Source organism: Crassostrea angulata, chromosome 10 (assembly GCF_025612915.1).
Source record: "Crassostrea angulata isolate pt1a10 chromosome 10, ASM2561291v2, whole genome shotgun sequence".
Classification (NCBI taxonomy): domain Eukaryota; kingdom Metazoa; phylum Mollusca; class Bivalvia; order Ostreida; family Ostreidae; genus Magallana; species Magallana angulata.
Genome location: NC_069120.1, coordinates 21,700,085 through 21,718,819, shown reverse-complemented (window position 1 = coordinate 21,718,819; position 18,735 = coordinate 21,700,085). Strand labels below are relative to the sequence as shown.

The 18,735-nt window shown below is 31.2% G+C and overlaps 2 protein-coding genes across 2 annotated transcripts; one reads left to right on the top strand and one right to left on the bottom strand.

Moving 5' to 3' along the window:
• The first annotated feature begins 581 nt into the window (after positions 1–581).
• LOC128167966 (R3H domain-containing protein 4-like) lies at positions 582–6,558 on the top strand. The gene is made up of 7 exons (XM_052833995.1): positions 582–735; positions 2,765–2,925; positions 3,253–3,368; positions 3,890–4,049; positions 4,687–4,772; positions 5,008–5,149; positions 5,396–6,558. Exons 1-7 carry the CDS (start codon positions 674–676, stop codon positions 5,500–5,502), a joined length of 834 nt encoding a protein of 277 aa, XP_052689955.1. The 5' UTR covers positions 582–673; the 3' UTR covers positions 5,503–6,558.
• A 1,957-nt stretch (positions 6,559–8,515) lies between these two features.
• Positions 8,516–17,433, bottom strand: LOC128167711 (beta-1,4-galactosyltransferase 4-like). The gene is made up of 8 exons (XM_052833585.1): positions 17,378–17,433; positions 16,830–16,948; positions 15,194–15,271; positions 14,610–14,839; positions 10,459–10,649; positions 10,198–10,320; positions 9,409–9,504; positions 8,516–9,254 (listed from the first exon to the last, which is right to left on the bottom strand). The coding sequence occupies exons 2-8, from the start codon at positions 16,942–16,944 to the stop codon at positions 9,128–9,130; spliced, it is 960 nt and encodes a 319-aa protein (XP_052689545.1). The 5' UTR covers positions 16,945–16,948; positions 17,378–17,433; the 3' UTR covers positions 8,516–9,127.
• Positions 17,434–18,735: the final 1,302 nt, after the last annotated feature.

The following is an 18,735-nucleotide window of genomic DNA, read 5'->3' as shown; positions in this document are numbered from 1 at the left end:
AGGGGAATAACTATATATGCATGGATTTACCCTGGTCATTTTAATAAAATGGAAACCAATATTTATGAAATCAAGTCTTCTGATTTGTTACAATTTGAAATAAGAAGGCCTGAATATGAATTCAAATCAGGACCGCTTTTTTGTAGCTAATAAATACTTACCTTAAAAGTTTACAATGTCATTAAAGCAGATTCTTGCATCCAATTTTCAAAGAAGCTAGCTGAAACTCAGAAAACAAGATCTATTACAGTTTGATTTATCAGTTTAGATTTATGCATGTTATACTTTATTTTATTCTTTCTTTTGTATCCTCTAATTGTTTGGCGATTGCAATTGAATAACTCATGAAAAAAACATCCTCTTGTTTTGGACATTTATGGATATTCTGTTTTATGTAAGAGTGCATTATATGTTTATGTACTGTGCAATGGAATTCCATTTTTTTTTCGCCAATGATAAGACGTATTAAGCGTATAATTAAGCGTTCCCGTGTTGGTTAGTCTGAATCTGCATCAGTTTTTTTTTTAAATCGGGATCTGTAGAAGCCATTTCGATCGGGTTTGAAATTTTGGAGTATTGGGCCTTCGTGACGCAATAGTTGGTTCCGTCGTCGAAACAGATTGACAGTTTGTTTATCAACAGAGGTGAAATTTGCATCTAATTCTCGTTGATAATGGGGGTTACAAAGAATAAAAGAAACCTGTTTTACTTTGGAATCATCGAGGACGAGCTTGAGTAAGTAAAAAGAGTGAAAGTTTCCTGGTTTTCGCGACTATAACGTATAGTACAATCATATAAATTGAAGAGAACAAATTAATAAATCGTTAAAAAAGAACACATATGTAGCTTTAACAATTCTGCAAGTTTTTTTTTATAAGAAATATTGCATGTAGATGTTTGCACTTTGATCTTAGATCAATGCACATAGTCTGTCGACCAGGATGAACTGTCGACCTTGTCCCTGACCTATTTATTTCGATTTGTGTTGAAAGTGTCCAAGATAAAAACAAATTCTTGTCAAGGCCATAATAATAAATTTTCTAGATTTTTTTTTCTTGCTGTATAAAGTGTCAGTGGTCTTGTGGTCTTGAAAGGCCAATCTCTTTCTTCCGACCCCCCCCCCCCAGAAGGTAACTTGTATTTATTTTTAGACATACAACTTCTACAAGAGAACTTGTTTCCAAAAATATTTGAAAATGTAGATTATTAGTGTATTCAAACAGTGTGAGTGTAAAATCTCATTGAAATTAATGGAGATCATATGATTTACAATGTACATCAGACCTATATTGAAATGATTTCAGTAAAATGTCCAGGGCCACAAATTTCGAAAACCTTTTAAATATCACTTGCACCTAGGGCATGGTCTTTTTAAAAGATTACTCATTATTACCTTGATTACATTTTTAATAACAAAATTATATAGATAAAACAAACAAAATTACTATTTTCACCTAGAATTAACGAAGAAACTTCTTCCCCAAATCAAAGAAACATAAGGAACATTAAGTCTGAAATAAGTACCTAATTGGAGAATTAAGTTTTCAAGGAGAACTGGCATCAGTAGGGTAATTTCACCATGCATCAGACACCTTTGGATTTTTCCCTTTGTTCACGCATCAAATATCGTCCATATATAAATAAAACTTGTTTTAAAAGTTACAGGTTTTCCCATTGCTTAATTATTGGAGAAAAAATTGTGAAATTGTTAAAAATGTAGAAAATAAAGCAAATTAATAATGAAGTGTTGAACTATTTCACCATGGATCGGACAATATTTACCAAGCATCGGATAGCTATAGCAGTGCAGTAGAGATTAAAAATAACAACATTTTCTGGTTTTAATGCAAAAATACAAAGGTTCGGAAATATTAATTTATTTAATTGCTATTCATATTTCTTTTAATGTAAATCCTCAAATCTACATATAGGAATTTAGACTAGTGCTTCTGTTTAAAGGAATATTTATTATAAGGGGTTCTTTATCGTGCCAGCTCCTACAGGAACTTTGGACTAAAAAGGGTGTGTCCGTAAAAATCGATTTTTAAGTGGTTTGATGAAAATGTTTGTATCAATTATTTTTAAAATTTTTATTTTACTTCACATTTAAAGTATATCACAAGGAATGGGCACATAATCTCCATATTATTAGAAGAAATCATGCAGTGGAAACCGTCCGATGCATGGTTAATTTGTGCCCGATCCATGGTGAAATGTACATATGGTGCAATAATGACCTTGACATTAATTGTTCAAATTTCTTGGACTTATTTTCATCAAATTTTGTTTCAAAACTTACTTCTTTCTAATTATTTTACGCAGAGAGTGCATTTTCACTAATTCACAATCAAACGCACAACATTCAAATAATGCTTTAGTATAAAATCTTCGTAACTAAATTTTCAAGAATGGCGTATTTGACGTCATTTTACGATGCCTATATTGCTATTTCTTTGACAATTTGACTGTCAAATTCTTAATAATGATAAAGTTCATTTGTTCTAATTCAGGAATATACGAAACAACACATGAGCGCATGCACATTTATTTGTATATTTATAAACAAAGTTGTCCGATCCAAGGTACGCGTCCGATGCATGGTTAAATCACCCTATATCCTTATACAAATTCTCCTTGGTTTGAGTTCTTCTGATACCAATCCATAACTACCAATATGTGCAAATCATCAGGAAAAAAAACCTGGTAAAAATTAAAATCAATCTAGTGTTTTCTCTGGTTAAAATGCAGAAATTCTCCTTTTCAGACATCTGGAAGATAATCTGGAAAGTGAAGATGAAGAGGTTGCAGAAAGGCAGAGGAAGCTTAGAAAAGGGAGAAGAGCTGGATACCATGGCTCATCAAGCAGTATAAACGCTATGGGCAGGAAAAGAATGGGAGCCAACAAAGCCCGACGTGTTGAAAACTGTAGGTTTATTGTCATGAAAAGAGGATAGATATGCTCTTGATTTTGTAATGATATAACACAATGTACATGTATAAGAAATATTTTGATAGGGAATGAGGTCAAGTATATTCAGATTATGGCACATTTTATTATCAAAAGAGAATAAAATTTCATGATTCAGGAATTCAGAATTAATGTTGCAATGATATTTTTTGTTTCTGCTTTTGTTTTGGAAATAGACTGACAAGAGAATGATATGTTTCTTAGTGATTATTGATAAACACAACAATACATCGTAGTCACTACTTCAGAGAGAAAGATCTATTGATGCACTAACTGTGTTTCAGTGAGACATCTGTTGGCTTTGGCTGAAAAAGAGGACTCGATTGACCTTGATTTTGATATTTTTGAGCCAAGCATGTCAGCATTTGCAGAATTGTTCAATGAAAAAGAAAAAATGCAGGTAACCGAGGATATCGAAGATAAAAAATGATTAATTCTAATTAGAACCCAGAAAGTATGCTAAATATGTTTTATAGCTCCTTTTAAGATATCTTGATACATACAGAAATAAAACCTACTATTAAAACCAGACAAAACGTATTCATACATGTATCCAATTTTTTAAAGTTTTGCTACAATCATTTTGCTTTGATTGAAAAATGCAAAATGCATATTAAGTCCTTGAACAAATGGTCACAGCACATGTTGCTAAGCATCATTTCATTACTTAGAAATAAGGCATAACATCCAATGTAATATAACTAAAAGGTTATTTTTAGTTTCTATAGAGCTGTGAATTACAATCAATATCTGTAAATCCATAAGAAATAAAGGTAAACATACTTAATGGATGTAGATAAAATATATTAAGCACTGGCCATTTCATTATTTAAAAATTCAGTAAGGTATCATAATATTCATTGTAATGTAATTGAACAGTTTGTATTAGGATCATCGGAAGGTGGTTCTGTATGCTTGCAGGTATGGAATGAATTTGTGAACAGCTCAGAGGAAGAGCAGGAAAGAATCATCAGTGGAAGATCTCTTCCAGACACCATCCTGGAAGAAGAAGAGGAAGGAGAAGAAGAAGGCTTCCAGATGGTCAATAGAATGGAGGGTGATAAAACAGACAAAAGAAAATGTAAGAGGAAATTAAGAAAGTATCAGAAAAGAAATACAGAAGGTTCCATACTATAAGAAAAGTAATAGAGTGGTCTTCTTCCTTTAGTAATATCGAATGTATGTTTCACATTGCCAGTATTTGATAAATTGGAATAAGGACTTTTAAACTATAGAGTCCAATCCATACCATATATAGAATATACAGATGATTAAGTTTTCTAGAAGATGTACAGAATTTCATTTTTCTTAGTATTAGAGTAAGCTTATACGATAGTTACATGTAGTGTAGGTACAGCAAAACTCGGTTATAACGAAGTCACTGGGACCTAAGAAATTACTTCGTTATATCCGTAATTCGTTATAACCGTAAAAGAAATTCATTAAATTTAGACAGCTGGGGATCCAAGATGACTTCGCTATATCCGTGAATTTGCAATATCCGTGTTTGTACTTAATGAGTTTTACTGTATCTACATATATATACATGTACAATTAAATACATGTAATATTATATTTGTATTTATATCAGAATTCTTTTTTACTACCCAACTTTAATATCATGTTTTACACAAAGTTGCATGCCATCATACCTCATATCGAAGAATTGTTTCTTTTGATTAATTGGTCAGTATCTGATTTCAAACAAATTATTCTAGATCATCCATCTTATTCTGCTGAGGAATGCTTTCAAAGGATTGACAAGAAAATCAGAGTCCATTTGAAGAAGAAACATGTACCACTAGTATGTTCTTTATCAACAATCTAATAAAATGCTTCAATAAATACAATGAAAATATTTAGGGGTATAGCTTGAAGTGTTTTATCACATTTAAGATAATGTACATATTAATGAATATAATAACTTGATACATGTAATAGAAAATTTGAAAAAAAAATTAAAATTTTGTTAAAAAAAAATTTAAAATAATAAAATGAATATGATAGATCAGTGGTTTGATGAAGTGAGATTTTTGTAGGAATTGCTGTCCAAACTTGAGGAGAATGTGATCGAGTTCTTCCAAGCCTGGCCTGACTCTGTGTATGTCCAGTGCTTGAATGGTGGATTTGAGAGAATGATGATGCATGGAGTGTGTCAGTACCTTGATCTTCAGTCAAAAAGTAAGACATTGAAAGTGTTGGTATCCTCAGGTTTCTTCACTGTAGTAATTTTTACTAGTGTCTTAAATAGTAATTAGCACCAATATTGAAGTAAAATTTTTCCATTCTTTAAATACCTGTACTATCATATGTTCAAAATTTTTTAGGAGAAGTGAAGTTTTATCATGCATTGCATTTTAAAATTTTTTAACGGTATCTTAAAATTGTACGAGAGACACTTACATAATAAGTTTTGTTTTTATTAAGGTATAGAAAACAATGGGCAAAGGCAAACACAGGTAGAAAACTTTCATCCTGTATTCATCCCACCCACAATCTTACTGTCATCTTACCTCCAGAGATCATTGTCATGACAACCAGTCAACAGAAAAAATTCCCTGTTCATTGTGTTTTAGGTTATTTGGTATTCTTCTTGTGTTTTGTATTGTTCTTTTGAAAGTACCGGTATATGGACATTATTTGAGCTTGAAATTTTTGAAATTTTATTTTTCAATTTTTAATATCTAGAATATTAACTGGGCATTTCCAATGCTTTACTAATTTGTCAAAAATTTAGGTGACATGTGAAATACAGAGTTTAGAATTTGTTGTTAATGTATGTAAATTGTTTACTTTATCTTTGACAAAATGACTTGTGACAACCAAGCTGAATTGTTTCCCCTTGTTTAAGGATAACTTTGAAAATGGAAAAAACAAGATTTAAATAATGATTTCATTAATATAACACAAGAACAAAACAAGGTTCAAACTTTTTTATTTTGAACTTTGCATTTTGGTTTGGACTCAACTAAGTCAATTTTTTTCTGAAGCATTATAAAATGTCAAAATTAATTCTAAAGGAATAAGGCATTCAAATTGGAAGATTAAATTTGAAAATTTGAGCTTTAATTGAGTCTATGTCCCATTGAAAAACATGTTAAATTTGAATTTTTAACAATTTCAATATTTGCTTTATTTATGAGGATATTTTGAATATGCATGTATATATTTTTGGAGACCTTAATGAATGAATTTAGGATATCTAATTCCTGATATTAAAGTGTAAGTAGGTGTTTTGGTGCAAATTGATTAGTGCCTATCTATGCAACGTTAATCTGCAAACTTTTTTTTATATTCTTTGCATAAAAAAGATAATTATTTAGCCACATAAAATTATTGCGGTTTCATTGCATTTTAGCAAGAATATTAAAACTTGTATGTCTTCTTGAAATCTTCGTTTGATAAAATACAATTAACAAAATGCACAGTCAATAAATGAATAGTTTAATTAACAGGATACAGTTAACATTAATTTTTTGTTAAAAAATTAACAGATCTTCAACTGGATAAGAGCAACTAAGAATGCATGTATTTTGCCATGAATAAATTGAAAATTTGCAATACGTAAAATTATTAAATTTTAAATTTAACCTTGTGTTTTGTTTTATTTTGATTTTACAAACTCAAGGAGTGCAACGAATTTTAATTTGGGTGAAGTAATATACAATTATTTAATGCTTGAGCAGTCGATAGACCCGAATATTTTTCCCGAGGTGCAGGGAACAGCTCGGTATGATCTATTACCCGAGGCCAACGGCCTCGGGCAATAGATCATACTGAGCTGTTCCCTGCACCTCGGGAAAAATATTCGGGTCTATTGACTGCTCAAGCATTAAATAATTGTATACTATTGAATTGACTAATATTTAAACAATAAAATGCTTTCTTTGGTGATTCACGCTGGATATGAATGGTGACGACATTGCAGAAAAAACACAAAACCCGTTAGCCGGTTACTAGTATTTAATTTTCCATCGCTCTGATCGCTACCGTCATAACTCGCATGAATCATCAAAGAAATCATTTTATTGTTTATGTTTACATTTTTCTTTAAAGAAATTGATAAATTGATGGTAAAAAGTAAGAAAGATCCACCAAATTGCTGTTTATGTACATCAGTACGTTAGCTAAAAGAAACAGCCTAATCGTATTCTATTAGGATTTGAGTCTGATTACTAGTACTATTACTAGTATTTCATGTGGTCCGTGATTTTTCATAGGTTGCGGGAGATTTCGACCAACGGGACGTATGATTTCAGTCCTGTCAGTTTCTATAGAGCTTTAAATTAACTATAAGTTTTCATAAGAAATAGAGGGAATCATACTCTGTAGATGTAAATAAATACTTTCTCTGCAGAAAGTCGGCGTTTTTATCGTAAATGCGCTACTTTTCTATGTGCACTGGCAGTCATATTTTATGAAACTGTCCTTTTTATATTTACAGTGCATTTTTTTATGCTTCGTGTGGATATTTCGATAAAAAATGCATTTAAAAGAAGTTAATTTGTAAATGTGTTATATTTTAGATCTGCACTGTCAAGCAATCAGTTATAGGGATTGTGAAATACACGAACTTGAATCACAATCCAGATGGAATCTAAATGAAAGATGGTTAAATGGACAAGCCCATCACCAATTTTGTGTTGAAATACTTCCTCAAAGTCGTACTTTTTTAAACCTTAAAAAAAATGAATAAAAAAGGAAATTAAAAGTAATATTAATTGAAGTTATGGGTATATACTACCCCCTCCCCCCCCCCCCCCCCCCCGGAATAAGATTTTCATGATTTTGAAATTTCATTTTTTTTGGTTTTGGTCTTTGGTCAAGATTTTTTGAATGAGTGTCATGTTGTAAATTTTAAATTTTCTGGATGGGTGTAAATAAGGGTTTTATCACGTTTTCAATTGTTTTTATGGTTTTATATTATATTTGAAGATCAGCTCATTTATATAGCTTTTTCTGATCTGTTTTTCCACCAAATAGTTTGGGTTTCACATAACGTCATAGGTCCTTCGGAGTCGCTACACTTTGTGTGAAATTGCTCCTAATATAATGGCTTTTTGTAGGGATGCAAATTATGTAGCTGCAGGTTGTAGCTCCCTGTATAATTCGGCTGGACGGTCTGGGAGCTGCAGTTCTTTACGTTTTAAAAAGTTGCAGTTTACCACGCACAAAAACAAAAACAAGGTCAGTTGATGTATCTTAGAACTAAGAATATGATGCCCCCAAGATCTTTTTTTTTAGCTCACTTGTCCGCATCAGTCAACGCCGTCTGTTTGTCCATCTGTAATTTTTTTTTTTACATTTTTGACTTCTTCTCCAGAACCACTGGGCCAATTTGGACCAAACTAGGCACAAAGCATCATCGGGTGAAGGAGATTCACGCTTCTAGAAAAACTGTTACGATAATGAAAGCAACCTCAGAAGTGTAGATTCAAGTTTGTCAAAATCATGATCTTCGGGGGCAAGGTGGAGCTAGTTTAGAGGATCGAATTTTACATTGGGAATTTTTAAAAAAAATATGATGCTATGATGGTATTTCTTATATCCAAGCATATTGGCATATTTTTTTATTATTAATTCTTTAGAGCGTGGCCCCTTGACAATTCTTCGGCTACACAAGGGACTCAAATTTTTATGTAGGTTTAGATGTTTAAGATCTTCATGAAAACTGCTATGTTCAATATGTGATATGACTATGATATCGCCCTGTTACAAAAGGGGCTCAATATTTAACATGAGAATATCCGAAGAAAAATGTGAAAATCTTTTTATATAGGATCTATTCTACTTCATTGTCCAGATAGTTTGTATAATTATGACTCCATAAAGCTGATTTTATTATAGCAATTGTTGCTCAGGCGAGCGATGTGACCCATAGGCCTCTTGCTGCATTTATATTGTTTTACTAGAAATTCCCAGAATATATGAGAAATTTTGCAAGATTACAGTTACTTAGAAGAGTTTAATATTAAAAAAATTCGAGATACAAGAACTTGTGTTCGGGTGATCGATATGGCCAATGGGCCTCTGGTTTATTCACGTGTGCACTTCATGTTGTCAGAATTCTTAAAATATTGACTCACTTAGTCACCATAGGATATTTCTTTATAATGATTGAATTCATACACACGCTTTCATAAAAAAGTTTTATATTCGCTATTTAGAGATTTTTACAGACACATGAATGTACAATTTTTTGTTTGTCTTTTGTAGTGTTTCATATTTCAGAGTGTTCAGTCCATCTTTCCACATACGTTCTTTACCTTTGCTTACTATTTCATGCCTGAGAAATAATAAGACAGTTTTTATAATGCAAAACTTGTAGCATATCTTGAGTATGAATAAAATAACATTCGTAATTATAGATAGATAGATAGATAGATAGATAGATAGATAGATAGATAGATATTTGGATGGACTGATGAAGACAAATAAACCTCTGTGGATTTGCTACTGCTGGTTTGTGTTCCAAAGACGAATATCTCCCGACATCGTTTATTGTTCTATATATGGACATTTTCGACCACATTACTCTGAAAAAAGTATACATTAATTAAAGTAAGAGTTAATACTTTGACCAGGAAGCGTATATTCCTCACCAATGCCCAACATATGATCACATCTTTAATAAAAAGAAATGAAAAGTAACATTGAATATTCCATGTTCAAACATTGAAGGTTGCTTCATTCTGAATCTCACAAACCCGAGCCTTCAGTTGTGAAGAATTTTTTTTCTACATAATTGTACGTATACATTTTTGAAGAAAAAAAATGAATTTAACAAACTATTTATTTTGTATCTTTTTTTTAAATTTAAAGTTCTTGCATAAATTTTCAATCACTATCCAGTTTAAAACTTTGAAAAACCATAATGGCTACCATCTTCCGTAAAAATTTTACATTTTTTTTGTATGTTCCTTTGAAAAATAAGGAGAATAACTTACAAATGCTTTATTTTTACAAAATTTATTTAACTCATTTGCGCTGGCGTTTGACTGCTTGGATAAATGAAATGAAGTAGCAGTAGACTGATTTTTGTTGAACGCCATTTTGTTACACGTGGACGACACTTCACATTTCCCCTGAAATATTTTTCGTCACTAACGTCACACGAGGTTGAGCATAGCTGCCAGTGATGCTAATTTATATCACCAAAAGTGTACGTTTAACTTGTACACAGCTTTCTCTTTTCAATGGAATTTTATTCATTGATTAATATAACAAACCTGTTATAAAAATCGTCATCTTCTCCGCCCCAACCAAAGAAGCTATTTGAAAATCCATTGATTGCTTCATATTGTTCTCTTGTCAAGGCCGAAACACCACCAAAATATGACGTATATGGCAACCTAAATAAGAACAATCTTTTACATAAAAAATGCTTAGACATTTTCTTTTTCATTAATCAATAGCCAATAAGAATTACAAAAGATTCCTTAATTTCAGAAGGTAGTCAATTTGCAATTTCTAATCGCATTCATAGTAACCTGTATTGCCATTTCTCAGAGGCAACAGCTAAATGTTTTGGTTGGTCAACAGGACAGGTGTAGATGTTGTGATCGTTTTCCGGGAGAAGATCCACATCGTGAAGCACAAAGCAGTCGTAGTCAGAGTCTTTGAGAGCTTCTTTAAATCCAACATTAAACAGGAAACCTCGATTGAACTCCAGGCCTTTCGCCTGAAAATTATATATATATATATATATATATATATATATATATATATATATATATATATATATATATATATATATATATATATATATATATATATATATATATACTAACTGCAATTACTAAATTTATAAACTCGAAGGAATGGGTAAGATTTCAAGGAATTCTTCGACATTTAGAGAATTTTAAAATTTATGCTAAAATTACAATTACTGTTCATTAATATCGGTATGAATACAATATCATTGTTTTTGTATATGGTTCTAAATTCAATTGATTAGTTTTCTAAATGTCGATAGTTTTTCCAAATTGTGCAAATACACAATGCATGCGACTGAAAATCTCTCTCTCTCTCTCTGTCTCTCTCTCTCTCTCTCTCTCTCTTTTAAATATTAACCTGAAATGGAGCACTAAATAAACACTATAAAGTAAGGACAAGGCTCATTTAAAAGGGATCTTTCACATAAATATTGCTGAAATTGTAGATATTGCAAATACGCAATAAACATTATTAAGTGACATTAATTATATGTCAATGACGATATTATGGTCGTCTGTAAAGTTTGATACTGTTAAAGGGGATGTGCGACCATCTTGTACATTTTAGGATAAGAATGTAAACATGTTTTGAGCTGGCTTGTTTCAGCCCGAAACTGGCCAAAATGTTGCCAAAAGATATAAAAGCAATAAATATGAAGTCCTACATGCAATTTTGTTTGAAAAGTATGCATACAAGAACAGGACAATGCCTTTTTAATCATATCGAACTACGTAGCTACAAATTTATTTTGAAGATTTAAAAATCGGAAAAAAATATGAAAGAGGTTCATTGATGTCCTCTCTACATCCATGTGTTGAGAAAAAGTTTCAATTTTGCTCATTTAAATGGTAGCTTTGCCTCCAAATAGGGTACCCTATTTTTATCAGTCGGCATGGGATCTATTTTTAGAACAAAAAAAATCCAGTCCATACTTAGAACTCCTGTGTCTATGGAGACACATTGACGTTATATTTTCATAGGGAAAAAATGATATAGAATTCTATACCTGTCCCATGTTTGTTTTATGGGGATTTCTTTTGTTCTATAAGTATAAATTAGAATAAGTTCTTTTTGAAGTGGGATAGGGGAAAAAGCGATTGTCTTAAATCAAAAAAAGTATACATCATATTTCAATGAAACTATTCTTGCAATGTACCTCCATAGACACAGATAAATATATCTTGTGATTTTTTAGACCCACTTTAGGAATAGGGTACCTTACTCTGAGACAAAGTTACAACCTAAATTAGCAAAATTCAAACTTTTCTTAACAAATGGTTGTAGAGAGGATACCAATGAACTCCCTTCATATTTTTTTTCGATTTTTAAATCTTCAAAATAAGTTTGTAGCTGCGCAATTCGACAGCTGTTCTGAGTGATTAAAAAAGCATTGTTCTGTTCTTGTAAGCATCCTTTTCAAACAAAATGGCATGTAGGACTTCATATTTATTGCTTTTATATCTTTTGGCAAAATTTTTGGCCAGTTTCGGGCTGAAACAAGTCAGCTCAATAAATGTTTACATTCTTATCCTCAAATGTACAAGATGGCCGCACAACCCCCTTAAGTTGCCTTTTTTTATCATGGGATATGAATTTGTTTACTCTGGACTTCATTAATTCACAAGTCTTTATACAGTTTCTTGTTTGCTATGCAGTGTTTGTAAAGGGAACACTTAATTGCTGACATTAATGTTGCTGTAAACTTTTTTAAGATCGATGCCTGATTACGACTGTTAAGAGAAAGCAAACATTCAAATACATATACATGTATGTATATGGATGCAAAAAACGTTTTATTTTCTTAACTTATGGAATGTGTCGTTCTGACTTTTGTCAACAATTTTACCGAATTAATAAACATTTCATCGAATTCTTATTTTAAAAAATTATTAGTGACTGTCGAACAAAATGATTTAGTCATAACTGTTTAGATATCATTCTTTACATGTTTTTGCTAAATTATTTTTCAAAGTATAGAAACAAACAAATAATTCTATGAATAGTTAGTTAGAAGCAAATTATCATATTCTTTTAAGTATTATTGATACCAACTGGATTACCCTATACTCGGTACGTAATGCAAAAGAATATTTTTTTAATGGTTGAATTCAGTTTGTTTTTCAAAATGTGCTTTGTTTTTCAAATCCATAGGAAACACCAATGTCATTTACTATTCAGATTAATTCTACTTTTGAATATTTTCAAAAACTTCGTGCTCATATATTAAATCTTGCTTAACTAAACACTCGATCTGAGTATAGTTTGAAAGTGTTGTACAGAAAAACAGGAGATGTTTGTGAAACACCTATGTCCCCTCCCTTGGAAACCTCTGCGAAGAAAATGAACGGATACTGCAAGTCCAAGGGGCATACCTCTGTCAAAAATTGCTCGATCGTACCCAAAATCAAATTTGACCTAGAAATTCTTATGATAAATCTGTATACCAAATTTTATTTTAGTATGTGTAACTAGATATTATTATGATCAGAGATGGGACAATTACATTCAAAAGTAATTAATTAAATTACAATTACTTGCTAAAAACCTTCAATTAAATTACCATTACCAGTACAAGGATTTTTAAAAATGTAATCAATTAAATTACAATTACTTTGCAAATATAATAAATAAATTACACATTACATTTGAGAAAAGTACATTTATTGAATTAACGCAAATATGACATGTACAAATTTTGTCATGAAAATTAACTAATAATTTAGCTACAACACCTGCACATGTTTACAGTTTCATTAAATGGTTATATTAATTGTTCATTATCCATGTCCCTTGACCTAAACCTATCACGTGTACAAGTCTTCTCTTGAACACTGAAAGAAAGCATTTATCTCCTTTAAATCCTTTCTTTATATATTGGAAAAATACAGATTAGGTAAATCTGGGGTAGAGAGCAGACTATAGTTGTTATCAAAACAAAATTCACACCCATTGGTCATTAAGGAAACTAACCAAGATTTGGCAACAAAAACTTAAAAACCCTACTGAGGCCAGAGCTTTAGACCAAAATGGCAATTAAAAGCTATGACGTAATAGTTTATACAATTCAAAAAAATATTGATTTTATTTGTAAAAGAAACAATATTTTTAAAAACAAATTCAATTAATAATTGAAATCAATAAGTATTCCAATTAAATAATTAGGTAAAAGAGCATATTATCAAAATTAATATTTGGTCCCTAACAAATTGATAAATATTTCAAACATTGGTATTCATATTTTGCATAATTTTAAGGAACTTATGATTAGATAGTGAATCAGTGAAAAGGTTAGAAAGCTACTTGTAAATTTTGTAATAGTTAAATGCATTAAAGTAATCTTGCTAATTTAATCTTGTATTTGTATTGTTTTATACTTTTGGACTAATGAAAGTGTGAGGGACAATGGATAGTGGACAGCTTTATTATTCATATACATACATCAGTGTGTAATTGAAGGTAATTCAAAAGTAATTGAATTACATGCCTTTTTTGAGAGTAATTAATTAAATTACCATTACATATAATTGAAAAATAGATCAAATACACATTACTTTCAATTACATCAAAATTTGTAATTAATTACATTCAATTACCATTACCCTATCCCTGATTATGTAAACTATATTTAATTTCCTATCAGTATGTGCATCCGCTGCGGAAAAAAAAATGAACGGAAACGGTTCGTGGACCGATCGACCGACCGACCGACAGACAGCAGCAATGCAATATGTCCCCCTTTCTTCAAAGAGGGGATCGGGAGGGGGGCATTTCAACGTCTGGTTGAACGAGTTTGGTTCACTATAGCTCCGCAGATACACATGACTACTTGAAACTTTAATATTACTTTCAAGCAGCCTGTAAAAAGCATTAAGCTTCCATCTTTCAACCACACAATCATGGCACCGTTTCATAAAAACATAGTCACCTGTTCTACAACGTAAATTGCATATTCCAGTTGCTGTTTCATGAGAAAGGCGTGTATGTGGTTCAGAAAAATAGTTAGATGTCTTTCCCTGTCTCGAAATGGAATGAGGATAGCGACTTTCTGACGAGCCGTACAATCATCAGGTTTATAGCGACCGTCTTTCACCATGCTATATTTTCTTTCACAAGCTTCCCATGTCTGCCTAGTTTTGTCTATCTTTAAACTTCCAACTGTTGCACAACATAATAAAATTGAGAAAGATAAATTGTGTCAACAAGATTAATATGGCGTATATTTTATGATTAAAAGTTTTTGCATGTTACTATGATAAGAAGTTAACTTTTCTGCAAACTGCTCAGGGCGTAACGACCATATTAATTTTTCGACTCGAAAAAATACAGTCAAATGCTTAAAATAATTTTGCATAAAATTTGGCAGGTGTTGTGGTTTTTATCTGTTCAAAATGACAAGAGAAACCTAAACCAATTAAAATACAGGGTATTTTATCTTTTAATCTTTTTCATGTACTTTTTTTAATGGTGTTTGCATGATTACTTGTGAAATGAAATGAAATATACATGTACCTAAGTTAAGTGGAATAAGTGGACATTTTCTATGTCTCCCTTTTGCTTTCTTTGTCACTGTCATAGTGTTGTTATCTCCTACAAAGTTTCCAAAACTTATTTTTAGATAAAAGCTACATAAATAAAACATACATATAAACCAAGTATATATTAATTCTTCATCAAGGACAGATCAAAATTCAATGCTGCAACTGTAATTACATATACATGTAGATTTAAAAGACCTCACATTTTTGCTAACAGATGATGTAAAGATCATTATATTATTATCAATTCATTTTTAAAAAATTCGTTACCTTATTTGTCTGAAATGTATATTTCTTTTAAGTCGTCAATAGAAGAATAGATTTAGAAGGAATATATATTACCATAGTCTATGAGTTTGAATGTTTGTACATCTTTTTGCCTTCGATATTGTTTGATTCTACCTTTATGCCAGAATTGAAGCATATTTTTGATGTCATAAAGCTTTTGAGGTTATGAATATTTGTTTATATTATTTGTGAATATTTTAAGTGGAAACCAATAATACCATGGTAATGATTTTAAAGATTAAATCATTATTGTTATATTAAGATAATCCAATCCTCTTGAAAAGGGACCCGAAAGACCTATAGGTTTTATCAAATAGGTGTAGATTTTAAAGATTAAACTTTTGGAAGTATTTTTAATGTTTTTACATTCAAATAAAATACATATTATATGCAGTTCTCGCGTATTTATAAATTGTTGCATAAGATAAAAGAAAGGAGGAAATAATATGTTTGTGAAGCAGTATTGTTCATACTTGATGGTAAAGGTTAACGTTACTCTTCCTTAAAAAATCTGTGTTTCACCAATGAAAATTTTAAGCTGTTGAAGTTTTCTATCGTGAATTTTTGTGAACTTGCGGTTAGCCCGGTAGCATGCCACTCAGCTTTCTACTAAAATACTACCAAACTTTCACGAACTTATCTTGTATCTAATTTGTATTGTAAAATGTAAATTGAAAGGTAAAAGTTTTTAAAATCCATACGGTGAACTCAGGGGAAAGCTCAGTTCGTTACACTCGCTCAAGTTCAAGCTGAATAAAAACTCCAAAACTAAACAAAAGTTCAACAAGTTGTATTTAAGTTAGTGAAATAAACGGTTTATGGTATTCCAATGAAAACCAATTCTCGGAGTTCCGAGAGAACAACTTATTTACGTGTGGAGATTCCAGCACAGGCAGTCCGACATAATTCTGTGTACAAAATCGACACTAACGTGCGGAAATCCAGCACAGCTAGTCCGATATCAAACACACTCCACTAACGTGCGGGGTTCCAGCACAGTTAGTACAACCGTTCTCTTCCAGATCTTAAACCATTCTCTCTTACAATTTTTTTTGACATGCATCGCCTTTTTATGACAAAGGGATAGTAATTGCATGCCAGAAAACTATACATTCGCACCGTTACAATAATTTCACACTTCTATTGCCCAACAATTATATAATTTGCCTGGAGATTAAGTAAAGAATATAAGTTTAGAAATGTAACATATGCACACACAGTTCTAATTGTTTGTGTTTTAGCTGAAGCTACTCTAGCATAAAATGGATAATTAATTTTGATCAATGAACCAGGAACCAGGAAGCAGTACTTAATGCACATACTTTTTGATAATTGATGCGTAATGTTGTTTCTCCTATACAAATTCATCCACACACAGATAACGAGCAGTTGAATGGTGATGAAAGCGTACAGCAGGAATCTGTTGGTAATGGTCATTGTACTGCAGAGACAAAAAAATCCCATAAAAGTAGGACAAGCTAGTGTGCTCTATATAACTTTCGATAAACTATTTTATTTACTTTGCAAATTGATAATTTAAATTAATGGAATATAACATCATAAGAAAATAGTTTTCGATAATTTATACTAAACATGTAAATGTTTTCAGTAAGTTCATATTTGCAAACATGAGTAAAATTTTAATATTATATAATAATAATGCTAGCAATAATACTTCAACTTATACGAGTTTATTAATTTATTTACTGAATTATTCACTTAAATCAAAACGTTCTTTATTAGCCATATGATTGTATTCACGCATTTGAAACAGATACCACGAAAAGTCGTTATTACAAATTAATAAATGAAATTACATACAAAATATATTTTCAAGAAGTCTGTAAACTGATATTAAAGCATACTTTACCTCAGATGTTTTAATATTTATCCAATGTCGATAGATAATGACCACGCAGCAGTTCTAGATAGTAAAACTACAATACATTACACGGAACAGGAAGGGAAAAAACTATGTTACAAACGAGATACATTATATATAAAAGAACATAATTAAAAAGAAGTTCTTAAACTTCCATAGGACATGAATCATGTTTGACTTCCTTGCAACATCTTGCCTGCATATTACGTGTACATTAATCTTACATATGGAAGCTGTTAATTGATTTAAACAAGTAGTTCAAAACATACATCTTGGTATGGTTAACAACTTTTGGTATATTGTCAATTCTCATTTGATTGCGTAAAATTGATAGAGAATCCTTTTGAAAATGTTACCATAGAAACTGCTAATGATTATTGAAATAGTTTTTACAAATATTTTTAATGGTCGTAATTGGTATTTATGTATTTTTTACATCCGTATCAATGTAACTGCAATATACTTGTAACGGACCTGAGCGCTGGATATTGCACAAAATTATATACGCTATCCTGCACGAGAATTACCCGTGGGTTTAAATCTACCAAATTACGAATTTCTCGTAAATATTGCTTCTTATAAATCAACACAAGAATTACCTGTGTCTTGGACCCGTATTTAAGTTATACCGAGGGTAATTAAATATAAGACTTATTTAAAGTTTACGTAGGTTTATTAAACGATGAAATAACAAGACGTATAATTATAACTAATCAACAATACAAGTACACCTACAATTAAATCACTGACAATCGGGAATTACCCAAATTGTACAGTGATACTAGCACAACCTTCGTGTGTACGTTAATTCAATAAAGGGGGGGGGGGGGGGCGCACTAAACGAGAATGACCCGATTAGTGTACAAATAAATATTACTACAATCGAGAAATAATCTAGAATTACCAGACTATATCTCACTTAACTTTTAACGCAAAACTTTGCCAATTATTCTCAACAATAAAACTAGATTTACGAATAAACTATTCCTACTGTAACAATATATTATCAAATATCGATAATTCAGTTATTTAGAATAATAAAATTCCAAAGAACTATTAACGATTACTAATATTTAAACGGTAAGACTTCAGAGATTAACCCTTTGTCTAACCGTAAATAAAATGAATTATGTCGTCTGTATCGAAATTAATCCAATACAAACTCCCTAATTATTAATAAATATCGTGTAAACGAGATTAACCCGTAATACAACGATGAAATAATTAATAGCGAGCGCAGCGAGGCGGCGCGAAGCGCCGCTCGCGTAGCGAGCTCCATAGACAACGTGTACGAACGGAGGAAATTCGAGTTGAAATCTGCACATTGTTCAAAGAAATTTTTATGA

Bases quoted from the DNA above. Each gene is read 5' to 3' on its own strand.
- LOC128167711 (XM_052833585.1), bottom strand. From the start codon at position 16,944: ATGACCATTACCAACAGATTCCTGCTGTACGCTTTCATCACCATTCAA. The intron at 10,650-14,609 runs GTGACTATGTTT...TATAATTTTCAG, and splicing joins CAATTTACGTTGTAGAACAG to GCGAAAGGCCTGGAGTTCAA. The intron at 10,321-10,458 runs GTTACTATGAAT...GTTCTTATTTAG, and splicing joins TCTGAGAAATGGCAATACAG to GTTGCCATATACGTCATATT.
- LOC128167966 (XM_052833995.1), top strand. From the start codon at position 674: ATGGGGGTTACAAAGAATAAAAGAAACCTGTTTTACTTTGGAATCATC. The intron at 736-2,764 runs GTAAGTAAAAAG...TCTCCTTTTCAG, and splicing joins ATCATCGAGGACGAGCTTGA to ACATCTGGAAGATAATCTGG. The intron at 4,773-5,007 runs GTATGTTCTTTA...AGATTTTTGTAG, and splicing joins AGAAGAAACATGTACCACTA to GAATTGCTGTCCAAACTTGA.